This window comes from Alosa sapidissima, chromosome 9, assembly GCF_018492685.1.
Source record: "Alosa sapidissima isolate fAloSap1 chromosome 9, fAloSap1.pri, whole genome shotgun sequence".
Classification (NCBI taxonomy): domain Eukaryota; kingdom Metazoa; phylum Chordata; class Actinopteri; order Clupeiformes; family Clupeidae; genus Alosa; species Alosa sapidissima.
This window is the reverse complement of record NC_055965.1, coordinates 6,780,998-6,804,671: the sequence shown is the minus strand read 5'-3', so window position 1 is coordinate 6,804,671 and position 23,674 is coordinate 6,780,998. Positions and strand designations below refer to the sequence as shown.

At 45.4% G+C, this 23,674-nt stretch overlaps 2 protein-coding genes across 5 annotated transcripts in view; both read left to right on the top strand.

Annotated features, from left to right (window-relative positions):
- The window catches only part of LOC121718168 (testis-expressed protein 2-like), a 41,459-nt gene extending 22,112 nt beyond the window's left edge, over nucleotides 1-19,347 (top strand). For 2 of the 3 annotated variants that reach the window (XM_042103054.1, XM_042103053.1), the window contains exons 6-13: nucleotides 1,752-2,011; nucleotides 2,306-2,449; nucleotides 3,636-3,735; nucleotides 12,593-12,713; nucleotides 14,308-14,424; nucleotides 14,952-15,161; nucleotides 15,947-16,067; nucleotides 16,173-19,347. In XM_042103054.1, the coding sequence (XP_041958988.1) occupies nucleotides 1,752-2,011; nucleotides 2,306-2,449; nucleotides 3,636-3,735; nucleotides 12,593-12,713; nucleotides 14,308-14,424; nucleotides 14,952-15,161; nucleotides 15,947-16,067; nucleotides 16,173-16,292 (1,193 nt within the window). In that variant the 3' untranslated portion in view covers nucleotides 16,293-19,347. The remainder of the gene's footprint in view (nucleotides 1-1,751; nucleotides 2,012-2,305; nucleotides 2,450-3,635; nucleotides 3,736-12,592; nucleotides 12,714-14,307; nucleotides 14,425-14,951; nucleotides 15,162-15,946; nucleotides 16,068-16,172) is intronic. The other variant, XM_042103055.1, reaches the window with a different exon arrangement.
- A 2,258-nt stretch (nucleotides 19,348-21,605) lies between these two features.
- Nucleotides 21,606-23,674, top strand: part of LOC121718183 (cytoplasmic phosphatidylinositol transfer protein 1-like) — a 75,959-nt gene continuing 73,890 nt past the window's right edge. The window contains exon 1 of one of the 2 annotated variants that reach the window (XM_042103085.1): nucleotides 21,606-22,378. In XM_042103085.1, the coding sequence (XP_041959019.1) occupies nucleotides 22,331-22,378 (48 nt within the window). In that variant the 5' untranslated portion in view covers nucleotides 21,606-22,330. The remainder of the gene's footprint in view (nucleotides 22,379-23,674) is intronic. The other variant, XM_042103087.1, reaches the window with a different exon arrangement.

The window sequence follows — 23,674 nt, the reverse complement described above, 5'->3', positions numbered from 1 at the left end:
GACTTTTACTTTCTGGAACCGGGATGTGCGCCTCTGCTCATTGCACACACAGTAATCCTACAGCAATCTTTACGGCTGTACTGCTGCTGGCATATAACATGCAGAGCATGCTATGAGTGTGCTGTATAATTGAGTGAGTTTAAGAGTTTGTCGAAACACAACTAAACATGATGATCTTCATGTAATGCATCACAGAATGAATTTAATCAGGTGACAGTGTGTGTCAAGAGGAGCTAATCTTAATAGCATTCAAGATTACATAACCCTCCTCAATAGCCTACTGAAGTCCCTGATATGCTACAACTGTCAGTCTCAACTCTATGGCACTGTAAATTGTGAAACGCTTATCATCTAGGTCACTGATATGCTATTGGATACATATGTACACTGATATGCTATACCTATATATTCTAGATTGTGAAACCCTTCCCACTTCGGTCAATGTTACCAAAGAGCCCAAGCAAGTGTGTCAATGAACTCTGTACTTGTTTTGTTGAGTCGGTTCTAGCGACGTCTGCTCAACAGAGACGTTCCCTGATTGAGTGTTTTGATACAGAACCCGAGCGTAAAAAAAACGAACGTGATGGTAGTGGTGCGTCTTCCTCTCCCGAGTCCGCGTCTTATCTCCGACACGACACGCTGAGGGGATGATGAGCACATCGAAAATTCACACGCCGGTGCTCGTCCAAAAATAGATCTTAAACAAGCTGTAAGGGAAGAAAAGAGAATCCTCCCCTTGTTTAAGTTCACTTTTTTTTCTCTCTTTCTCTCTCTCACTCTCTCTCTCTCTCTCTCTCTCTCTCTCTCTCTCTCTCTCTCTCTGGGAGGATCTGTCTCGGATGGCTGCTTCAGCCTGGCACCATTTCCTTTGTTTGTGGATTTAAGAAGCCTGCAAGCAAACACTGCGTCCTCATACTGCATATCATTTACCTCGTCTCCCTAGCTAAAATAGCATACCGTTTGAGTTCGCTTTCCCTGGGAAGAGCGCTGCAATGGCTCAGGAAAGCAGAGCGACGATGGCCTGGCAGTGTTAGCACATGACCGGGCTCCTGTGTGGCCTGTAGCTCCGGGGGTTAGCTGTGATGTTGAACTCCTGTGGAGACGGCTGATGGAACGCTGTCTGTGCCCTCTTATTCCCGTCTCAGCGGTGCTAATAAACAAACCTACACCCTCCCTAACACAGCGAAGAGTTGTAGACCGAGGGGACCAGGTGCATTGCTTAGGTTGCTTAGGTGAAACAGAGCGGGGAGGCCCAACGCTAATTATTTCAGTTAACACGCAGGCAACATCAGCCTCTCAGACAAGGCTCAAACATGACCTGTATTTCACACATGCACTCATACAGTCACACATATGCACAAACTATGTCTCTGTGTCAGCCCCCTTTCAACAGTCTGTTGGTTACGCTCACGCGTGCACACATATAAACACACACACACACGTTACACACACACTTACTCGCACATATTTTACTTAAGTATACACTCCATTGAGCTCTCTCTATGATCTGACACTCATATACACTCTCTCTCTTTGCTCACAAACATACAGTAATTTCCTGTGTAGTAGCCGCATTGTGTATAAACCGCAGGACGGTTTATGCAAGTTAAAAAAACAAAACCATATTAATACCGTATTGACCTCATAGCTGAAGACATTTTGCAAAATCAGTGTATAAAGCGTCGGCTAATAGTTCGGAAATTACGGTACACGTGATTTATATTCCTTCTTTCTCCCCATCACCTCCCCAGCAGCCAACCTGACCTCCCACAGTCGCAGCAGCAGCCGCAGCAGTCTGGACGAGCTGCTGTCCGCTGTCCAGCCGCGGCAGAAGGACGGCTCCGGCCCGTCTCCGTCTCCGGTGCCGCCCCGCCCGCGGCCCCAGCTGGACTACAGTGTGTACATGTCCCGCTGCATGCCCTCGCAGGACCAGCCTCAGCAGCAGATGGCCAGTCCGGTGTCCGGCAGCCCCCAGCAGAGCCCACACAGCAGCCCAGGGGCCAGCAAGAAGGTACGCGGATACAGGGGCACCAGCAGTAATCGTGTGTGTGTGTGTGTGTGTGTGTGTGTGTGTGTGTGTGTGTGTGTGTGTGTGTGTGTGTGTGTGTGTGTGTGTGTGTGTGTGTGTGTGTGTGTGTGTGTGTGTGTGTGTGTGTGTGTGGATACATGAATTTCCAAGCTGTTGGTAGTTCATCTGCAGTCATACCACAGTGAAAGCAAGTGTCTAAAGTCATTTGCCCCAATGCTCTGGTCAGTGTGAATCTGACTTAATGTACATACTGTACTGTGCTCCCGTAATGTACAGCTGCCAGGGAGCCTGAAGAAGGAGGAGGAGTCTGTGGCCTGGGTGAACGCCCTGGTGGGCCGCGTGGCCTGGGACTTCCTGGGGGAGAAGTACTGGGTCGACTGGGTCTCCAAGAAGATCCAGATGAAGCTGAGTAAGATCAGGGTGAGTCTCTCTCACACACACACACACAAACAAACACACACATTGTGGGCCAAAGCAAATTAATTGAAATATGTCTGTCATATACGGATACCAGAATTCCTGAACAATTTCATAGACGTTAATAAGAGAGTAAAACGATGGTATTTTACTTCAGAAGTAAGAACCCCAGACATTTGGGGCCTTTTCATATCTGTGCAACTTTGTGTGTTCAGAATACATCCACAGTCATGTTGGCCAAATTCTGAAATCAGATGAATCAGTTCTTACTGTAGGTTTGTGACCTTCATTAGGCATTGACCTCTCAGTGACATTACCGTTGCATTAAAGATGAGCCATGCAGGTAGCCAATTACCATAATTCTCTGCATGTGGAGTGTAGAATTCAGACCTCTTGATCAAATACAAAGCAGAGTGTTTTCACTTTTCACACACAACACACAACAGCTGTGGTGAATGCACAGGCTAATAGTACAGTACAAGCTTGGAGTACTATCAGTATTGATACTATAAGTATCAATAGACATAGATTTCTATCAGTGATGAAACATCATCCCACGCAACTGAGCATGTACTTCTCATTAGTATCTGACCAGGCATGATCCGTCCACACAGGGGGGGGGGGGGGCGTGGGTATTTCAGACACCCCGCCAGTAGCCGCACAGCAAGTGTCCGTCACCTGCTGGGAGACGCTGTCCTTTCTAAATGTCAGCAGTGCTGTCTCTGGGCCTGTCGTGCCGTCCCTCAAGCCAAGGGATGTGTTTACATGTCTCTCTCTGGGCTCTGTGGTCAGTGCTTGTCCTCACTGAAGGTCTCTCTGAGAAGGCTGTGTGCTGTTTCACCCTACTGTCCTGCTGGACCACTGATGTATGGTCGGGGCTACTGCAGCAGCGCGAGAATGAGAATTAAATGTAAATGAATCATCAATCATTTTTTTTGAAGAAAAGGAGATCCTTATCTCAATGTGAGCTGCTCATTTTGTGGTGCTGTATTTCACCATAGCTAACTGTCTGTGGTGGAGGTAGTCGTTTAGATCTGTTGACTGTGTATGTATGTCAGCTGCATGTGTCCTGCTGCATGTGTCCTGTGTATATATGTCTGCTCTGCTGCATGTGTCCTGTGTATGTATGTCTGCTCTGCTGCATGTGTCCTGCTGTATGGCGTTGAGTGACCGTTGTTTGCGTTTGCAGTTGCCGTACTTCATGAACGAGCTGACGCTGACTGAGCTGGACATGGGCTTCTCCACTCCCAGAATCCTCCAGGCCTCCAAGCCCTCGGTCGACCACCAAGGTATGTGTCTTTTTTTTTCAAAAGCCAATTCAGTGTTTCCCATACATTGACTTATTTGTGGCGGCCCACCACAAATCAACACTGACCACCACGCAATGATTTTCCATGTTAAATTGGATGGAATTAATTCAGTGTAGAGCTATGTTCACCTTTGCACAGCCTCTCATTGTCTCTCTGTCTCTCAACAAACCTACCTGCATGTTTAAAGAAAACATTAACAATCCTGCAATTGTTGGCATAAAAGTCGACTGGCTGAATTGTGCTTAAATCTCATAACCACGCTGTGCTTATTTTCTTGCTAATCTGTTGCATTCTGCAAACCTACCACCACAAATAGAATTCAATTCTGTGGGAAATACTGCAATTAAAACAAAACATTGTTACATTTCCACACAAACCTTTGGACTTTCTCAGGTTGCACCCGCCATGTCATACCATATGGTTGAGCAGAGCTAATAGGCTAATGGCTAATCACAACGAGCAGAGCAGAGCTACAGTAATAGGCTAATGGCTAATCACAACGAGCAAGGTGTGGCAGGGATCTGTAGTCTGCAGCTAACTCAGACAAATTCAGACTCAAACAAACACGTTGCAAAATAATGTAACATACAATTGCACTCAGAATTAGACCCCTGCAGAATGAATGGCTTCTATGTCGACAGTGGCAAGGAACACACGACCACACACTGAAGGTCTTGCTACTTCCTTACTACTCCCCAGTGATTAGTTGCGCTGGCCCATTATGTTGCTGTATGAAGCCTTCACGCTGCCCGCTGAGTGATGTATGTCTGCTGTGAGCGGTAATGAGTTGTCAGAGAAGTGAGGGCCGCTATTTCAAGCTGGGACAGCCCGCAGGACCCAGAATGCTCAGCGGCGACGTTTGAGGTGTGCGTAAGTGCGTCAAGCATCGGGGCGGCTATATTGAGTAATCTATTGCAATTGGAATCCCTGATTCTGACTGCGCCCTTCAAGTGCTCGCGTAGACAGACACAGATGTAATGAGGCCAAGGGCGCCTTTAAACTAGCCTGGAGATTCCAGACCCTGGTAATCTAGAAGGATTAAGGGTCTGGCCACGAACAATGTAATGGCCCAACTCGAGGGGCGGCACCAAGCGCATTTGAAAATCTCACTGCACGCAATTGGATAACACAATATGACCAACGTTTACTGACTGATTTTGGACTTCGACGCAATTGGAAAACACTACGACTGTCATCTGTTTAGCTCGCCTCTGAGCCGCCTAGATATTAGATACACCGATGTAATTGGCTCCCCGTGATACAAGTGGCAAAAGTAACGTGCATCATAACCCATTGCCAGAGAACTCTGGAGTTTCCAGGGCACCTTTAAACAACAACCCCAGGGAAATCAGTTGGCAATTTGTTGCAGGCAGCAGCTAAATTGTAGCGAAATAAAACTGAGTTACAGCATCTCTCGCTTGCTGGACTTTACCGTTCAGCTGAGGTGCATGTGTCTCCCCATGCCTCTAATGGGCTGGACAACAACCAATGCACTGCTCTCAGCCTCTCAGTACTCCTCTCCAATGACCAAAGAGGAGAATACACAAGAGTTATTTGCTCAAGAGCAGCTGCTGTTATGTAGTGTGAATGTGTACGTGTGCATGTGTGTGTGTTGAAGCAGGATCTTGACAGATTACCTTGATAATAATCCTCCTAAATGGTGTGTTTGGTAATTGCTGGTAAAGTGCCTGTTTCATACTCACTCTCAAAACCATGCATTTGACAGGACACTGGTGGTCATATATATATGTATGTCTGTCTGCCTTTTTAACCCTTCTCCTCCTTCTTCTTGATCTCTCTCTTTCTCTCTCTCTTTCTCTATCTCTCCCTCCCTTCTCTTCCCCACTCCTACCAGCTCTCACTCTGCCCCTTTTGTCCGTGCTGTGCCACTTGACCAGGGCGGGTGAAGCCTCAGTCCTGCGCTGGCACCGCTGGCAGCGGTGGCAGGGGGTGGCGGGGCGCCAGTGTCTTGTGAGTCGTCGTATGACTAATAAGCCTGGCACTGAGGGCCAGTGTGACTCGGCTGAATGGCCAATACCCCACAGCCAGAGTAGAGCGGAGGGGGGGGGGGGGGGGGCAGCAACAACAACAACAATAACAAACACAGTGGCCACTGCTACGTCCACTGCTACGTCCACTGCTCCAATGGCTCCCATTCAACCCACAGATTGAGTCAGGAGCTCTGGACACCAGCAGTGGGTCGAGGGCCAGAGAGGGGACTCTTAGGGACGCCCACTGACTGGCGACTTGCTCAAACTTAATCACATAGTGGTGGACTTTCATGAGGCTTGAATGCACAGTGACGTCTGGTCACATTGTCGCGGGTCTGATTCACAGCCATCTTGAGTGGGTCTTGCGACCTTTATGGTTGCGGTCAGGGCTTTGTGCCAAGCGACTTACACAACACAAGCACAAATGGCCTTAGTGTGCACAGTGATTTAGTTCATATGTTTTTTTTTTTGTCTTGCACCAGACCGACGTGTCTGTCCGAGCTCAGTAATGACGGGCATTTCGTAAGTGGAGCTGCACCCAAACTGACCTGAAGCCGCCCCAGACAGGAGACGTCTTCATTCTGCAGTGTGTGTGTGTGTTTTGACTCGGTCTCCTTCTGTCTCTGTCACTGCTGGTAAAACGTGACCTGCTGCTGACGCCCAGCTGCTCACGTAGGCGTATGGATTGTAATCCAACTCTGAGAGTGGGGATCACTGTTGCCGCACACACAAGGGCACTGTGGAAAGCTTGGAGAAGCTTGCTATTGATTACCTCTAAATCAGCTGAGCAGACACATACATACACACACAGACACTATCTTTCTCTCTCTCTCTCTCTCTCTCTCTCTCTCTCTCTCTCTCTCTCTCTCTCTCTCTCGTCCCCCCCTTACTGTGAATCACAAAGCTTTTCTGAGTAGAGAGGCTTGATTGTGCAACTGTGATTTGGACTTTTGTTTGTGTCAGCCTCGGTTTCTCACAACAGCAGCATTCAGGTCATACTCAGGTCAAGGGGTTATCTCTTAGGGCAGTGTGTTTCCTGTAAGCCACAGACCACCCCAAGGCCAACGCTACAGCTAGAGTTGTTTTTTTTTTTGTTTTACAGTGTGTGTTAGGAGTTTTATAATGCCCTGCAATTGACTGTGCCTTGGTGAAAGGGTGGACATCCAATGGTCCAGGCAACCTTATGTCCTCTCCACAAAATGTGCTTTAGACTAGAATGTGTTTAACTGATTGTCTATGGAGTGAGCGCTAAAAGCAAGTTCAGAGAATTGATTTCTTGATTTTCAGATGTATATGATGTGACCTGTCATGTAGGCTAGTTATTGATTTTTAAGCTGGCATTAGAAAAATTTGTTGTATTGACGAGTGGAAAAACACACATATCACTCACTCACTCACTCACTCACTCACTGGCATCAGTGCCACTCAGACGTGAACACTGAGAGGAGTTGGCGTGTGTGTGTGTGTGTGTGTGTGTGTGTGTGTGTGTGTGTGAGTAAGAGAGTATCTGTGTAAGAGTAGTTAGAGTGTTTCAGTGGAATGCAGCTCTGGAGACGAGTACTACCTGTGTGTGTGTGTGTGTGTGTGTGTGTGTGTGTGTGTGTGTGTGTGTGGCCAAACAGGCTTGATGACATTCCTGCTCCATGCTGGCTGCTCAGCCACCCCCTTTCTCTCCCTTTCACTTTCACTCTCTCCATCTCTGTCTCTCCCTCGTGTTCACTCTCTCCATCTCTCAGTCTCTCCCTCTTGCGTTCACTCTCTCCATCTCTGTCTCTCCCTCTCTCTTTCACTCTCCATCTCTTTCTCTGCCATTTCCTCTATCACTCTCTCATCTCTCTCTCTGCCCTTTCCTCTTTGTGTCACTCTCTCCATCTGTCTTTCTCATTACCTCTTCTCTCTTAGTCCACCCATCTATGTTAATCTCTCCTAAACTCTCCATCTTTCATTTACTCTGTGTCCCTCTCTTTCTCTTGCACTCTTTCTCTTGCATTATCTCAGTTTCTCTCTATCTACCATTTTCTTTCTCTCTCTTTCTTTCTTTCTCTCTCTCCTTTCTCTCTCTCCCCTCTCTCTCTCTCTTTCTCTCTCTCTTTCTCTCTCTCTCTCTCTCTCTCTCTCTCTCTCTCTCTCTCTCTCTCTCTCTCTCTCTCTCTCTCTCTCTCTCTCTCTTTCTCTCTTTCTCTCTCACTCTCTCCGCCCCCTCTCTCTCTCTGTTGATGCAGTGCAACTCTTCTGCTCTCACCTGCATGTTATCACTGTTTGCTCTGCTAAACCCAAAGGAGAGCAGATATGGATACCAAGAGAGGAAAAGGGGAGAGGCCACATCTAACAGCAGGGAAAGTACACTGTTGACAAATCAGGGCCTGATAGAGCTGCAGTGAACCTTACTCAGTTGAAGTGCACTTCCCACAGTACAATACACTTTGAAGTGACACTCACGTTTCCCAATCTTGATTAGTCCGTGTGAATGTTGACACAATAAAAACATACTAAAAAATAAGAGTGCAATTCCATACAGTAGAATAGATATGAATTTAAGCTCTGTTAGTAGAAATCCAGCTTTTTCATCTGAGTGAAGTACATCCTGAATAAATATACATGCTTGGTTATCATACACATCTTTAATGGGTCTCTATAGGGTAATCTGTGCTGTATTGCTCTGTAATAGTTCAGCTAAGATCAAAGTCAGAATGCACTCACCTGCATGCCTCTACAGTATATTTGACACTCAGGCTGCGTTTACACCAACAGGCCTTGATGCACAATTCCGATTTCTTGCCTACATGTATATCCGATTTTTTGGACTGCCTGTTTACATCTATGTTTGAGAGTGGCCCATGTCGGATATCTATTATTTACTGTACATGGTTCACTCATTTTAAACACAGTCTGCATGCGCACCAGAGGAATTTTGGTCACCGAAATGAAAGCAAACAAACAGACGGTACTACAAATGCATGAAATATGCTTGTATTAGGGTATTTCAGTGGCTAGTTGCTTATTTTAGTTTTCAAACTAATCTTGAGAAGTCTGCAAAATAGGCTGTTTGTATTTTAAGGTGAAAAAAAGTGAAGAGCCTAATGCAGCTTTTCCGTCTCTGTTTTCATTTTAATTACACTGTTCAGCCAGCCGTGCGTTCACGTGAAACTGAAAGCAACATTGTAATGTTATGTGAAAACTTTCAAAGATTGTGGGCTTTTCAACGATGCGCAAGTTGAAAATTGACAGGGAATAAATATCCAATATTCCTGTTTAGACTGCAGTCACATTGGCACATATCGGATTTATTTCCACATATGAATGAGGCCTGAAACCGATCGGAACATATCAGAATCCATGCATTTTTTCTAGTTTTTTTCTGCAGTAGTGATCTTCACCCCTCTATACAGCTCACATATCCAGGTCATGTAGACCTCACATTGTCATGTAGACCTCACATTCTAGGAAATAGCTTGCTGTGCGTTGCTCATCGATTAGCCTCTGTGCATCGACTAGCACCCACAACAGGAGGGATTGTATCGTGGGTTTCTAGTCGTGTGTGTGTGTGTGTGATGCCCTTCCACCTCTCCCTTCCCCAGCAGGCGAGCTCACCCCAATTAAGACCTATGTGGGTGGCCATTGCCACGTCAGCCATTACTGTCAACTCCAACCTGCCGTGCCACAGCAAAACATTCCTCTCACTCTCTGAGAGGGTGCCAAAATTAGGGTCACAGGCAATCTCTCTCCCTCTCCCTCTCTCTCTCTCCCTGTTTCTCTCTCACTCTCCCTCTCTCACTCTCCCGCTCTCTCTCTCTCCCTGTTTCTCTCCCTCTCTCACTCTCCCGCTCTCTCTCTCTCCCTGTTTCTCTCTCCCTCTCTCTCACTCTCCCGCTCTCTCTCCCTGTTTCTCTCTCCCTCTCTCTCACTCTCCCGCTCTCTCTCTCCCTGTTTCTCTCTCCCTCTGTCTTCTTTCTCTCTCTGGATTCCCTCTCTCTTCTCTCTGTCTCTCTCTGTGTTTCCTTCCCTCTCTCTGTCTCTGAAGTTGAAGGGAAAGTCAGTGGTTGTGTCCTCCCTCACGTTGAGCCCTGTGGTTCAGGGTTCATAGTCTTGTTATTAGGTGACTCACTCTCGCTCAGATGGAGGCCCCTCTCACACTCTATTTCCAGCACCGCCACCTCCGATCAGTCTCTCTCTGCACAGACCAGCGTGTGTGTGTGTGTGTGTGTGTGTGTGTGTGTGTGTGTGTGTGTGTGTGTGTACACAGTGCACTGTCTTGCCTGTCCAAACCACATATGTGTGGTTAACTCAGGCCCAGTGTGAGTGTGCACTGATTCATACAGCAATCAGTAGCATTGGGGATAAGAATATCCCCTGGAGTTAGAACAGGAACTGAGACAAGACAGGCTTCTTAAAATAGGATGCTTAAAATGACACTGTACTGTATTCTGTTTATTTGAGGAATGGTTTGTGAAGTTAGTTCATTTTATTTGTTGACGCCCACACCACTGGCTGAAGAGTGAGGCAGAGCCTAGTAACCGTCAGCCTCCCTTCTGTTAATATGGTGTGTTCTAACCGTCACCTCTGGACCAGCTGTGTTCAGATGACCGCATAGTCAGGCACACGCTCTCATGACTTTTCACTCCGCGTTCTGCCACGTGTGTGTGTGTGTGTGTGTGTGTGTGTGTGTGTGTGTGACTGGGCATTTCACAACAATGGACTGTACACATACGATGGACTTAGCCCCACCTCAGTCCTGCTGGGAGTGCGGATCCCTCCGTAGGTCTTCAGCAGCGCAACACTGCCCTCTGTTGGCCATCTGTTGCGCAGCACTGACTCGCTCCTCCGGCACAGTGACCCCTTTGTCTGTATGTGTTGTGTCCAGCACAGAGAGGAAAGTGGGATTGTGTGTAATGAGATCAACTCCCATTTTCTCACCCTGTGCGTCCCTGTGTGAATCTGAGCTCTGGTGAAAAGACGATTAGGAGCGAGAGGGAGAAAGAAGAGAGAGAGTGTAAATCTGTGTAAACACTCTCCTTGTAACACTCTCCTCCTAGTAACACTCTCCTAGTAACACTCTCCTAGTAACACTCTCCTCCTAGTAACACTCTCCTCCTAGTAACACTCTCCTCCTAGTAACACTCTTCTAGTAACACTCTCCTCCTAGTAACACTCTCCTCCTAGTAACACTCTCCTGGTAAAACTCCCCTAGTGTTCACTGAAGGGTGTTTCTAAGGTCAAACTTCATTTTCTTACTTCAGAAACGGGGACAACCTACAGTGGCTGTTAAACTTCACTGATGCGCGTCTGCACTGAAGGCCTTGTAGTTTGCGGTAATCTGTCATTAATTGATGGGTGGATGGGTGGTGATGTGATTTCAGTAATGACGTTGGACATGGTGGGGGGGTGGGAGAGAGAGGCTCTGATTGACTCTGTGTTTCCAGTGGAGGGACTTCCAACCCACAGCATTAATCCAACACAGATAGTGTGTGTGTGTGTGTGTGCGCACGTGTGTGTGTTGTAGGAGAATGTGTGTTTATGAGACATGGATACACATTCACACAAGCTGTGTACACACACACACACACACACACACAGCAGTTCCCTGCCAACTTCAAACGCAGACCCCTCTCCTTTTTGCCAGGAGGTCTGCAGAGCGATGTCCAACTGTTTCCCCCTTATTTCAAAGGGCTCTGTGATCTCTCTGCCTCTCGTTCTCTCCCTCCCTCTCTCCCTCTCTCTCTCTCTCTCTCTCTCTCTCTCTCTCTCTCTCTCTCTCTCTCTCTCTCTCTCTCTCTATTTATATATATATATATATATATATATATATATATATATATATATATATATCCCCCTCCTTGCTCCCTCCTGTCGGGCAAAAGGAGAGAAGTGCAGGAGAGGGGGATGACTGACCCTGACCGCTCTGACGCGCCGCCTGGACTCTGCCAGCACCGAGACGCCCAGAGGAAAGCAAGGCAGGGAGCCAGAGCACACAGGCAGCGGGGGAGGGGGGATAGAGAGAGAGAGAGAGAGAGATAGGGGTGGGAGAGGGAGGGATAGATAGATAAAGAGGGGTGGGAAAGGGAGAGATAAACAGTTAAATGGGGGCAGAGAACAGAGGAGAGAGAGAGAGAGATTGCTCACTAGACTTTAGTTGGGTGGGAACAGTGTGAGTGTGTGGGGTGGAAGAATAAGGAAGAAAGAGAGAGTTGGAAAGAGTGAGAGGAGGAGAGGAGAGGAGAGCATGGGGAGATTGAGGCGGAGAGAGAGTGAGAGGTGTGTGGGGGTGTGAGTGAGCAGGTGGAGCTGAGCTGAGCTGAGCTGGTGGAGAGTGAGTGCGCGGGCCTCAGTGTGAGCTCTGCTCTGCTCTGCTCCACCTGCTCAGCTCAGCTCCACCTGCTCAGCGCGCCTCCCTCAGACTCCGCCCGCCCGCCCCACAGGCCTCACCGTCGGACGCGCTCCACGCCTCACACCCATCCAAAGTTGGCCTCGGAAAAACGTACCCACTGCTGTGTAGGCCTTACACAAACACACACACACACACACACACACACACACACACACACACACACACGTATCGCTCACATACCACACCACAGGCAGGAGCCCCTGAACCCCGCAATGAGGGGGCTTGAAAAAAACGTTGAACGCACACACACGCACACGCACACAATGCAAGCTGAAAGCACAAATAAAATGATGGCCTATCTCCTTCGGAGGAAACAGAAGGGTTTTGCTTTGAGCAGAAGCTCTAATATGATTTCTGATTGGTTGTGTCTGCTGTGGAGAACGCGTGGAGTAGAAGATGCCAGCAGGGGTGTGGAGAGCTTGGTCCAGGACGCTGATGGCCCCCGGCTCTTGTCTTGCAGGTCTGTGGTTTGACCTGGAGGTTTCCTACAAGGGCTCTTTCCTCATGACGCTGGAGACCAAGATGAACCTGGCCCGGCTGGGCAAGGAGGGAGACGGCTTTGGAGAGTTCGGCAAGGATGGGTAAGAACTGCTACTGATTATCGTGTGTGTGTGTGTGTGTGTGTGCGTGTGCGTGTGCGTGTGCGTGTGCGTGTGCGTGTGCGTGTGCGTGTGCGTGTGCGTGTGCGTGTGTGTTCGTTAGTGAGAACATTGAGAGCATTTGTCTTTTGTATTCCCTCATGGTGGGAGACGTCATCTACTGTACATAATCATTAGAAGTCCCACTGTTATATTTTACATTAATGGCGGTCTCAGTGGATCTCACCAAACCATCCAGTTATGCAATCATGATATAACTCTGAGTTGCCAGTGATATTAAAATGACGCAGCCATGCAGAACAATAGCAGCTGCTGCCTGCAGGCCTGTGTGTAGTTCCTCCGCTGCATGCAAAGCAGCCCTGCGCGCTCTACTGTAGTTCAAGGGTCCTTCTGTCAACCACTTCCTGCCCGCTCCTCCTCTCTGCAGCCGCCTCCTGCAGCATCCCCGAGAGAGAGAGATAAAGAGAGATAGAGAGAGAGATAAAGAGAGAGAGAGAAGAAATGCAAGTGAAACCGTTTGGGTGTCTTGTCTGTGTGGGAAAGGGTGTGAATATGGGCCATGGGTCAAGATTCTCTGACCTGTAATTGTGTGGTTAACTTTGTCATGTTTTTTATTTTGCACTGCTCTCTCCTTATTCTCCTTATTTCTCCGTCTTCTTTTTAAAATAGCAAGTAAACAAACTGTCCTCTCCCTCTCTTGTTCTCTCCTGCCTCTCTCTGGATGCCTCACTGCGTTTCTCTCCATCTTTTCCCTTTCACACGTGGTGAGTAACTAGCGTCTGCGTCTTGGGGCTTTTTTTCTTCTCACTTCCTGTTGCTTTTGGGACATCAACCTACAGTACAGTACTTCCTGTCGTCTCCACGGTGTCATAACTGTGTGAGGTACCGTAGCAAACGTGCCTGCAAGCACTCAGCACCTCTGAGTCACTCGTCATTTCGACACCTTTTTTTTTTTCCCCAGTCACAACCAGTCATTTTTAACCCATTGAAATGACATTTTTTAGCTGTTGCAAAGCATGCCGCTCCAAACCCTTGGCTCATAAGTACCGTGAGCTGTAGAGCACATCTCTGTCTTTCATGTTCTGTCTGTCGCCATGGCCTACGTGTGTCATCAGAGATCAGTAGTGGTAGCATGTTTCTTGGCATGTCAGCCAATGCATGTCATTCTTTCACATTATGCACCCTAATTTAAATGGCAGGCAAAGTGCAAAGTCTTATCAACAAGCAAAGTCCTCGTGCATGAACTGTAGGCATCGTGTGGCATGTGGGCACATGGAACTGATTCAGCAATGTTTTGCCGTTAAGGTCTTGCCCATGGTGTTAAATTAGGAAATTGATTTAGCCTTTAGAAGTGTTCATTTATCTTAGTTAGACGTAAGACTTTACACTTTGCCCGTCCTTCACATTATTGTCCGTATGTAATACCGGTAGTGTGCGTGTGATATGAGATATTTTAAAGAGCTTGAAAAGTCATCTCTTTTATTATCTATGCTCAAAATATTCCCAGTTACATATTGTAAATTCAGGCCAGTTAAGGCTTTATGTGTGTGTGTGTGTGTGTGTGTGTCATGGTCAGCTCCAGACCACGAGCCTACTGCCTGGCAGACAGTGATGAGGAGTCCTCCAGCGCGGGCTCGTCTGATGAAGAGGACCCCCCTGAGCTGACGGCTGACCAGACGCTTGGAGCTGAAGGGTAATCGTATAGCCACACTCTCTCTCATCACTCCCCTCACCGGTCACTCATTTATATTTAACTCTATTGGACACTATTGTACTCTACTCTACTCTACTGGTCACTCATTTCTATTCTACTCTACTGGACACTCTAGACTATTGCACTCTACTCTACTCTACTCTACTGGACACTCATTTCTATTCTACTCTACACTATTGTACTCTACTCTACTCTATTGTGTTCTATTGACCTCTAGCGCAGGCTAACAAGTGATGTTGGCATGTGTGAGGTGATTGATCAGTCGGCACTTTTATTCTTTCCCACAATGGTTTTGTCCTCCATCATGCCATAGACTTCACTCTGGAGCAGTCACACAAGCGTACTAAGTGATGATTAATCAGGCGGCTATGCTATGCTAACGTCTAAATACATGTGCATCACTGTCCTGGTTATCATGTTGCCTCTAATGTGACTAGAAGAGCAGAAGCAACAGCTAGCAGAATAGTGGAGCTCAAATCAGACTAAACCAAGTGTCTCCGCCGCAGGTTTGTGGGAGGCCACAAGCACAGTAAGATCATGCGCTTCGTGGACAAGATCACCAAGTCCAAGTACTTCCAGAAAGCCACGGAGACGGAGTTCATTAAGAAGAAGATGGAGGAGGTGTCCAACACACCGCTGCTGCTCACTGTGGAGGTGCAGGAGTGCCGGGGGACGCTGGCCGTCAACATTCCCCCACCCCCCACCGACAGGATATGGTATGGCCCATTTGATAAGGATTGTACCAAAAATAGGAAAGGGGGGGGGGGGTGTCTTCAGTAAAAGTGTTAGTTGTTGGGACATTGAGGTTAGTAATTCAGAATGATTATGTGTGAGTCTGACGAAACCTGAGGCTTCAGTGGACACTAGTGGTAAGTCCTGTAATGATGGTAATGGTCCAGTAGCTGTTCCTGATCAAAGGTTTGGTGCATTTTTAAGCTGCTATCATCACAGCTTTTTCACACCTCTCTTATGGTCACTCCGTTCTCTGTGAACAGCGAACATGTAACACTGACAACATCAGCTGTCGTGGGGGTAATGCTTCAGGCCATGTCTCTTGTGCAGCACTCTCATGCCACCTAGTGGATACTAAAGGAAGGACAGGGAGGGGGAAAACAATTCAGCGGAAATTATGCATATTGACTTGATGTGTTGAATAATTTACCATGCGTCCTTATTACAGTCACAGTCATTTGCAGATTTTTTTATCTAAAGTGACATTATAAACTTGCCTTGTGTCCTTTTCTCAAATACGTTGTGTAGATATTGATGTAAATATTGATAGATGTTACAGCATTAGTAAGTCTGTATTTTTATTATCAAGATTAATGAAATAGAAACTTATATAGAAACAATATAGAAACAATATAGCAATTATGTTGACATAAATGTATTAATAGACTTGTATTTGCATCATCAAAACTAATATAGGATGAATAGACCCCTTGTTACTACCTATGACTTGTATGTTGATGGAAGTGCCTTGTGATGCTGTGTGCTGCAGGTATGGTTTCCGCACCCCTCCACAGCTGGACCTGAGGGCACGGCCCAAACTGGGAGAGAGGGAGGTCACGTTTGCACACGTCACCGACTGGATCGAGAAGAAACTCTACCAGGAGTTCCAGGTATCAGCTCATCCCACTTAACATAACTGTGTGTGTGTGTGTGTGTGTGTGCTCCCAGATGTATCCCAGCCTAACCCTCACTCTCTCCCCTCTCCCCCTCCGCAGAAAATCCTGGTGATGCCCAACATGGACGACGTGTGGCTCCACATCATGCATTCTGCCATGGACCCGCGCTCCCACCCGCCCTCGTCCGAGTGCGACGCCGCCCTCCCCAGTGACCTGTGACCTGAGCGTGGGCGGCCCTCCAGTATTCCGTGAGCTGTCCCCTGCGCGCACGCTCCAACTCTACACTACCGACCGCACCGTCAACGCCACATTCCTATGAAGGACAACCATGACCTTGACCTTTTGACCTCTCAAAGATAAATAAAGAAGTAAATACATTTTAAAAATAAATACATAACCTCTGAAGATGATGCCATGAAGGAAACACTTCCACTTTTGCTGCTTGGAAAACTTTTTTTTAAATTACCTCCAAAATCGGGAGAAGTAGAAAACGCATGGAGACCAAACAAGTTCATCTGTGTGATGGAGAGTTTTTATGGAGATGCCATGAATTATGTCATTAGACAGCCTGTAAGGGGGGGAGGGAGGGAGGGGATTCCTGGAAAAGAGAGGGATTATGGGTAATGAAAAACATGCGGTGTCCACTGAGGGCATGGCATATGGGTTATTGCATTCACCGGACACCTTACCTTCTGCCCGAGAGGAGAAAACTCGCCTTTATCTCACGACTTGGGAGAAAGACGCACATCTGGTGTAGGGAGAGAGATGAAGACCAGAGAACCTGAGCTTGAAGTTTTACTTACGGGCTTATAAAGCTACAAGTCTTGCAGCGGGGCAGTGCCCCAGAGTCTGTGTGAGAGACCATATATTGTGTGTGTGTGTGTGTGTGTGTGTGTGTGTGTGTGTGTACCTAATACGTACCTAAAACAAAATGAAGTTTGATTAGATGTGTGGTGAAGAATCTATAGCACCACATTCTGTCTTTGGTATATAATTGACTGTTGATGTCTAGCACCATCTGTCATATCTGAGTGTGAGTGTGTGTGTGTATATGTGTGCAAAAGACTGCTTGTGTGCGTGTGTGTCTGCGTGTGCGTGTGTGTGTGTGTGTGTGTGTGTCTGCGTGTGTGTGTGTGCGTGTGTGTGTGTGTGTGTGTGTCTGCGTGTGTGTGTGCGTGCGTGCGTGTGTGTGTGTGTGCGTGTGTGTGTGTGTGTGTGTGTGCGTGCGTGTGTGTGTGTGTGTGTGCGCGCGCGCTACTAGACTGTGATATACGTCCCCACCCTCACGCTAACATTGCTGCACCACTCTACTTCTACTCCACTACAAGCTCTGAGGAAATGACCTCACAGATCATTTAACGTGTACAGTATAATGTATGTTGCCATTTACACACAATCTGTTCGCTTGCCTTTCAAAAGCCAAATTGCTGGACATTTGTAGGGTAGGTCCAATCTTTAGCTTTATATGTATCTCTTAAAGTTGGTTTAAAATCTTAGCGTTAAGTCGCTAATTTTTTTTTAATGCCTCATAGCATTTTATGTTGGTGCACATAAGCTCTTTGTACTGTTGCAATCATGCGATGGCCTGCTTGTATTGCTAGCTTTTGCTACATATCTTGTGTCATGTGGTTGATACAAACCTTGCAGTAAGCCAAGAGTTTTTCTTTCTGTTGGTCGTTTTTTTACATGGCTACATGGCACCGCATTCCACCAACCCAACACATTCCCACTAACACATCACACACCCACGTATACAAATGAGCTAGACACTCACACACTCTCTCAATGTCCTCGCCACCGCATGGTTATCACCACGGCAACCCATCACCAAAGCCTTCCTAAGGTTCCAGTGGACCTACTGCCACAGATAGGAGGGGGCACAACTGTATATTGTGGTGTGTTATCTCAGAGTAATGTTAAAGGACGTCACAGTTAAACAGTTATACAGTATATCTGGGCCTAACACTTCCAAATGAATGTACTGATGGCGTATTCCTTAGAATGGGGGTGTCTGTATGGCATTTGAAGTTTATGCTATGACATTATAGTAGTTACTAATTTGAATTATGCTAAGTGTATTCTTTCGGTTAAGAGAAATAAATATTTGTTCTATATAAGTGATTGAAAACACTATTGAGATATTCACATGGAAATTTAAATTAATTATTATATGATTGTGATTGAAGCCATTATTGCCTATATCCGGTAGAATATTCCTGTACTTAACAAAAAATGCCTCTGACCTGAGTTCCTTAATATAATGCTTTATAAATACCACTGCTGTTTTTCTATTTTTTTTTTTTTTTTTTAAGTAATCATGGAAGCTGTCACTGTTTACTCTTCTTCTTGCATTTAATGACGTGTCATGGATGGTGTTTTGCGCTTAGCTGATAACACCTTTAGAAAGAAGCCAAATCTGGCTCCTTCCATGCGTGTTGAAAGAGTTGCTGATTGGAGTTCAGCTCTGAAACAAGTTCCTCTCACCCCGTGCAAGTCAAGAACACGAGACTATCACACTCACTCGCTCCTTTTAAGCTGTTAAATCGCTTGGTTGTGTTCTGTGAAGTGAAGGTTTCCCCACACTACCAAGTTTGGTTTTGTTTTCATTTCAACAGACAGCATAGACTGCACACTAGACGATGAGGTCACACGTCCTACATAAGGTTTGTTTACATGGAGCGTCATAGAAATCTAATAATGTAGTGAATCTGTCATTTTGAACTGGACATGTCCCAGGTTGACCTTTTTGCGCCTTAAATTACTTGCTACTGGTACGAATCAAATTTCTATTTTTGTTGGTTTTGTTTTGTGTGTTTATTTTTGCTGGTGCTCTGAGCAATGATCATCAGTGTACTAGACACACAAGAAGAGTTCTATTATTACATGAAGAATTATTTGTGTCACAAGGTGACATTATGAAAAACAAAAACAAAAGTGGACTGATCTGTTTAGAAATGATTCCGGAACTTTTATAGAGCCAAATAGAAACAGTTGCTGGTCATGTGCCACAGTGGTGCGTGACTCCGGTCTGGTGAAGTCGTAGCAGTCTAGGGAAACTTCTATGGAATGAATATATCTTTCTTCATTCTCCTCAAGTGTTGCAAATGTTTTTGTTTGCAGGCCTTGTCTGTACAGTTTATTTTTTTATTTTTTGCTTTGTCCTACCTTGTATAATGATGGCTGCGAGGTGTTGGAAAAAAATGGTATTCTGCTGGCTTTGTAATTATAATTCATAAAGTGATTTAAATAAAGACTTTTCTTATTGAACAAATTATTTCTTATTGTGTTGTGGAGATGTTTTAAAGGCATGTGGAAGAGGTCCGTGTTCTGTATCTAAATCATTTTTTGGAGGTCTTCAGTAGGCCTAACTGCACAAAGTTGTAGACCTTCACATGTGGACTTGCAAGGCTCTGGCTGAGAACCCAAAGCCCAATGTGAAAATTTGTCATAATGTGTTGTTATGGAATGGAATGGAATGGAAATCTATTTATTTGAATCAGGGACAATGCACAAAATAACATTTATCCTGGGATCCAGGAAAATATGTCTTGGGCTAGGTTGTAGCAGCAATTGCTAATTTGCACCTGTAGTCCCTGGGCAAGTATAAAAACATAAAATAAAATAAAATAACAGTAACATAAATATATTCCATAGGACTAAAGATGGTGTGATGGCCAGCCATAGTATTTTAGAAACAAGCAGTCTTAGAATAGAAACATGGATGCCAGCAGCCCACTCTCTTACCCCCCTCCCCAGAATACACATACAACTAAAGCCTGTTTAGTACTATCCAGCTCCACACACACGCAGACACACACACACACACACAACATCTTAAAAATGTCTGCAAACTTGTCTACTTAACATCCACCTCTTAGTCAAGCATGAAAAGGTATGAGAATTTGTACATAATATGTATTCTGTGGGGAGGGCATTCCACTGTCTCATGGGCACACATGAGAAAGAGGAACTCCCAAATTGTGTTTTACGACGTGGGATGCTACACTCCCCCCTTGTGACACGTCGTGTAGTTCGCTCAGAATTTTCAGAGCAGAATGTTACAAGCTTTTTCAAAGGGGGAGCAGTAGCACTGTAAATTATTTAAAGACACATTTGAGTGTTTAATTAGATTTTCGAAACTTAAACTATATTTGGCCAGTATATGACAGTGATGATAATGTCTTTTTGTTATGGATTTTAAGTCAGTTTTTGTACAAAGATTCTAAAGATTTTATCACTGTTTTACTTGCCTGAGACCAGGATGTGATGCAGTATAGAAGGTGAGGGATGATCATTGCTTAAGTAAGTATGTACTAGATGCCTCATTGTTAAGAGAATTTCTTATATATTTAAAATTTGCTAAATTAAATTTCAGTGTATTGCACAATTTTTTAACATGATCTTTGAAAGTAAGATTTGAATCAAGATGTGAAGTGGTGTAGTTTTAAAATGAAATGTCACTTTGAGGATGAAAATATTTTGTGATGAAAGTGTCTTGTGCAAACAAAGGGTGTTTTTTAACTTCTTTTTCCAACCGTCAAGGTGTTCTTAAGTATAGTCATAACATAATAACATACAGTTATCCTTGTCTAATATAATCATAGCCTATATTTGGATGTGCACAGACAGACAGAAAATGGCGAGCGCTTAAACTAAACATAAACTACCCATTTATGCTCAACTTCTTTGAAAGTGCAGTGCAGTGGCACCTTATTCACAACAAGTCACATAATGTTATGTTTACACTGTTAAATAAACAGCCTATAGGCTTCATTTCAAATCAAATTTCAAAATAGCATTTTAAGTCTATTAAAAGGTCGAACAAAAATTATTTTCAAAAGTGAGATATACATGTATTAATCTAAAATACCACCAGATGTCAGTGTTGTCTTTACCTACACCGCAGGATAACTATCCTCATCCTGCCCAATAGCTTATAGAGTCCAAAATAATGACCTCTTCGGATACACATTGAAATTACATTATTTGAATTCATTCCTATATTTATGGGCAGAACATTTGTGAATAAATGACTGAAATCTATTCAGGATCGTATCAGGAGTCTGACAGTTATAACCTAGGCAAGACGGAGTAGGCTATGCCTAGTTCATGAAGAATTTCCATTAGGGTATGACAGGTCAGTTGCATTAGAATTGTAACGATGTCTTGGGAAGAAACCATGGCAGGTGCAGTACATCCCTGGTATAACAAACGTCCTACGGGCTAGTCTGGGCCAAACTTTTCATGAGTGGACTTGACTTTTCTACTACAACCTAATTAATCGATCAGTCTATTAATCTATAAGTAGGCTATGCCTATAATGTGCTGTTAATTTACACATATGTAAACCATGCATATTTGAACTTATTTTTCTTTTATTCCATCTCTTCAAAGTGATTGCCTGGCCCCTGAGTGCACTCTAACTGAATCGTGTTGTCCAATTAGTCCAGAGATGAGCACTGTCTATTATGCCTGACGTTACTGGAATTTATCACTTCAATAGCAGAACTGCTTGTAAAGTGCGCGCACATTCTGTACTATATTTTCTGTCCGCGTGGGTAAGGAGCATGCTTCCGTGGGTTCAACAAAACAGCACGTCGTCGCTTTCCGTCAGGAATGAACTGACAGCTTGGCGAATGGCTGTGAGGGTCGGTTAAGTTTCTTTACCCTGCACCTATCCGAGGACCGACAACTACGTGACAGAAGCACATACGAGGAAGGAGGTCAAACATCGCCAAACTCGTGTCGAACCGCGAGTGGCTCTGCTTTTTGTTTCGCTCAAAAGATGACTCTTCGGTTGCCACTGTAGTGTGCTGTTTCAGCAGATGTAACTCAACCTCAGAGAGCCTTCTCGGAAACCACCATTCGTCCTTTTTCGTCAAGCATCATCTACCAAGCTGTTTTTTTTTTTTCTTTTGCTGTTATTGTCTCGTCATGTCCTAGATATCGTTTTTATGTGTATTTCGACCGTGACTTTTTCGTCCTGTCCCGTCTATTAGAGGGGGCAGGTCGGTATACATAATTGCAGCTACAGTTCGGTTTCAGAAGATACGGTTATTGCAAGGGAGCAAGAAGAAGACGGTCTACAACAGACATTTGCTTATTTCCGCTTTGGTACACAGCCCCCGCGCAGGACTATTTGCATGCTTAGCCCAGCAAAATCAGATTTGAGCTAGCTTTGACAACTGGAGGTAACTCCGGGAGGAAGATTCGATCAGAGTACCAGAACAACCCATTGCGCGTAGCCACCAACAGCGATGTTGCTGAAGGAGTACAGGATATGCATGCCACTCACCGTAGAGGAGGTAAGTCTCTGGAATTTTCTCCTTTTTACCAGACTTTTTAACGAAAGAAGTACAACTTGGAAGGAAAACAGTTGTTCAACCTTGGACACTGACATTTTGTTACGCCTGCTGCTGTATGTGAGTCAAAACATGATAGAAACTTTGTGTGCTGGTCTGGACTGACTTGACAGAATATAGCCTACGTTACTGCCACACGGATATGCACAAAGATATAACAATGAATTAATTTTATGAGATTATGTTAATACTGTAGCCTAATCGTTCACGGCATTCCAGATTATTTTATTTTTTAAATACAGCTACAGTAGGCTATCATCACACGAGTCCTGTGGTCGCATACAGTCCGCCCATTACGCACACGGTGTTATCAAAGATCCGATGCTCTCGAGAAACGAGCCCACGGTGGGGGAGTTCATTCACCGTTTCAGCCGAAGTGGTCCGTGTTTACGAGCCATAGCCTACATGAAAGGATTATTACTTGTCACTAGGGAAATCATTACAGCAATAATTGCCCCTAGTGACGATAGGCTGTCGGTGTGAGTGTGTACATTTTGCATTATCGAGCCTCAGACACACACACACACACACACTGTGGCTATGTTATATTAGTCAAATGTAAACATGAGTTGTATCTTTAAAATGAAGGAAACATGAAGTTCACAAAGTAACACTCAGTTGAAAAAGTAACATTATGGGTAACTTCACCCAATACATTGACATTGATAATACACTCTTCGCCAACTTTATTTTATTTGTGTGAATTTTAAGTGTCAGTTGTAAAGCCACCCAAGAGATTGAGATTATTTTAGTAAAACTCCAGACACGCCTCCAAAATGATACACAGCAGTCCAGCAGATTTTGTTTATAGGTTTTTAACTCTTTCCCGAGCCTTTGCTTGCATCTACAATGAACCCTTGGCACTGTTCTAGAGCCGTTCTGAAGGACTGGCCTTTATCATGACTGTGCACATTGATCTGGTAGAGAGCCAGGGGCTTTGACACCACAAGCAGACACTCGCTGTCACAGTTCCGGGGACTGACTGATCTGGGTTAGCGGGTGGGTGGGGGATGGATGGCAAAGGGGGGGACTGACGTCCACAGCTCAAGCGTCTGCCAAGCCTGTCTGTGCACCACAGCAAATACAGAAGTTTCCCAATTTTAGACCTTATTAGGCCTTTTAAGGCCTCTTTAGGCCATGTCATATGGCTGCACTGAGAAATCAGGAATTGTCCAGTTAGGTATTTTGGAGTAAACCAAAATCTGAGCATTTTGCTGTTGTGGCTCAACCACATGTGGA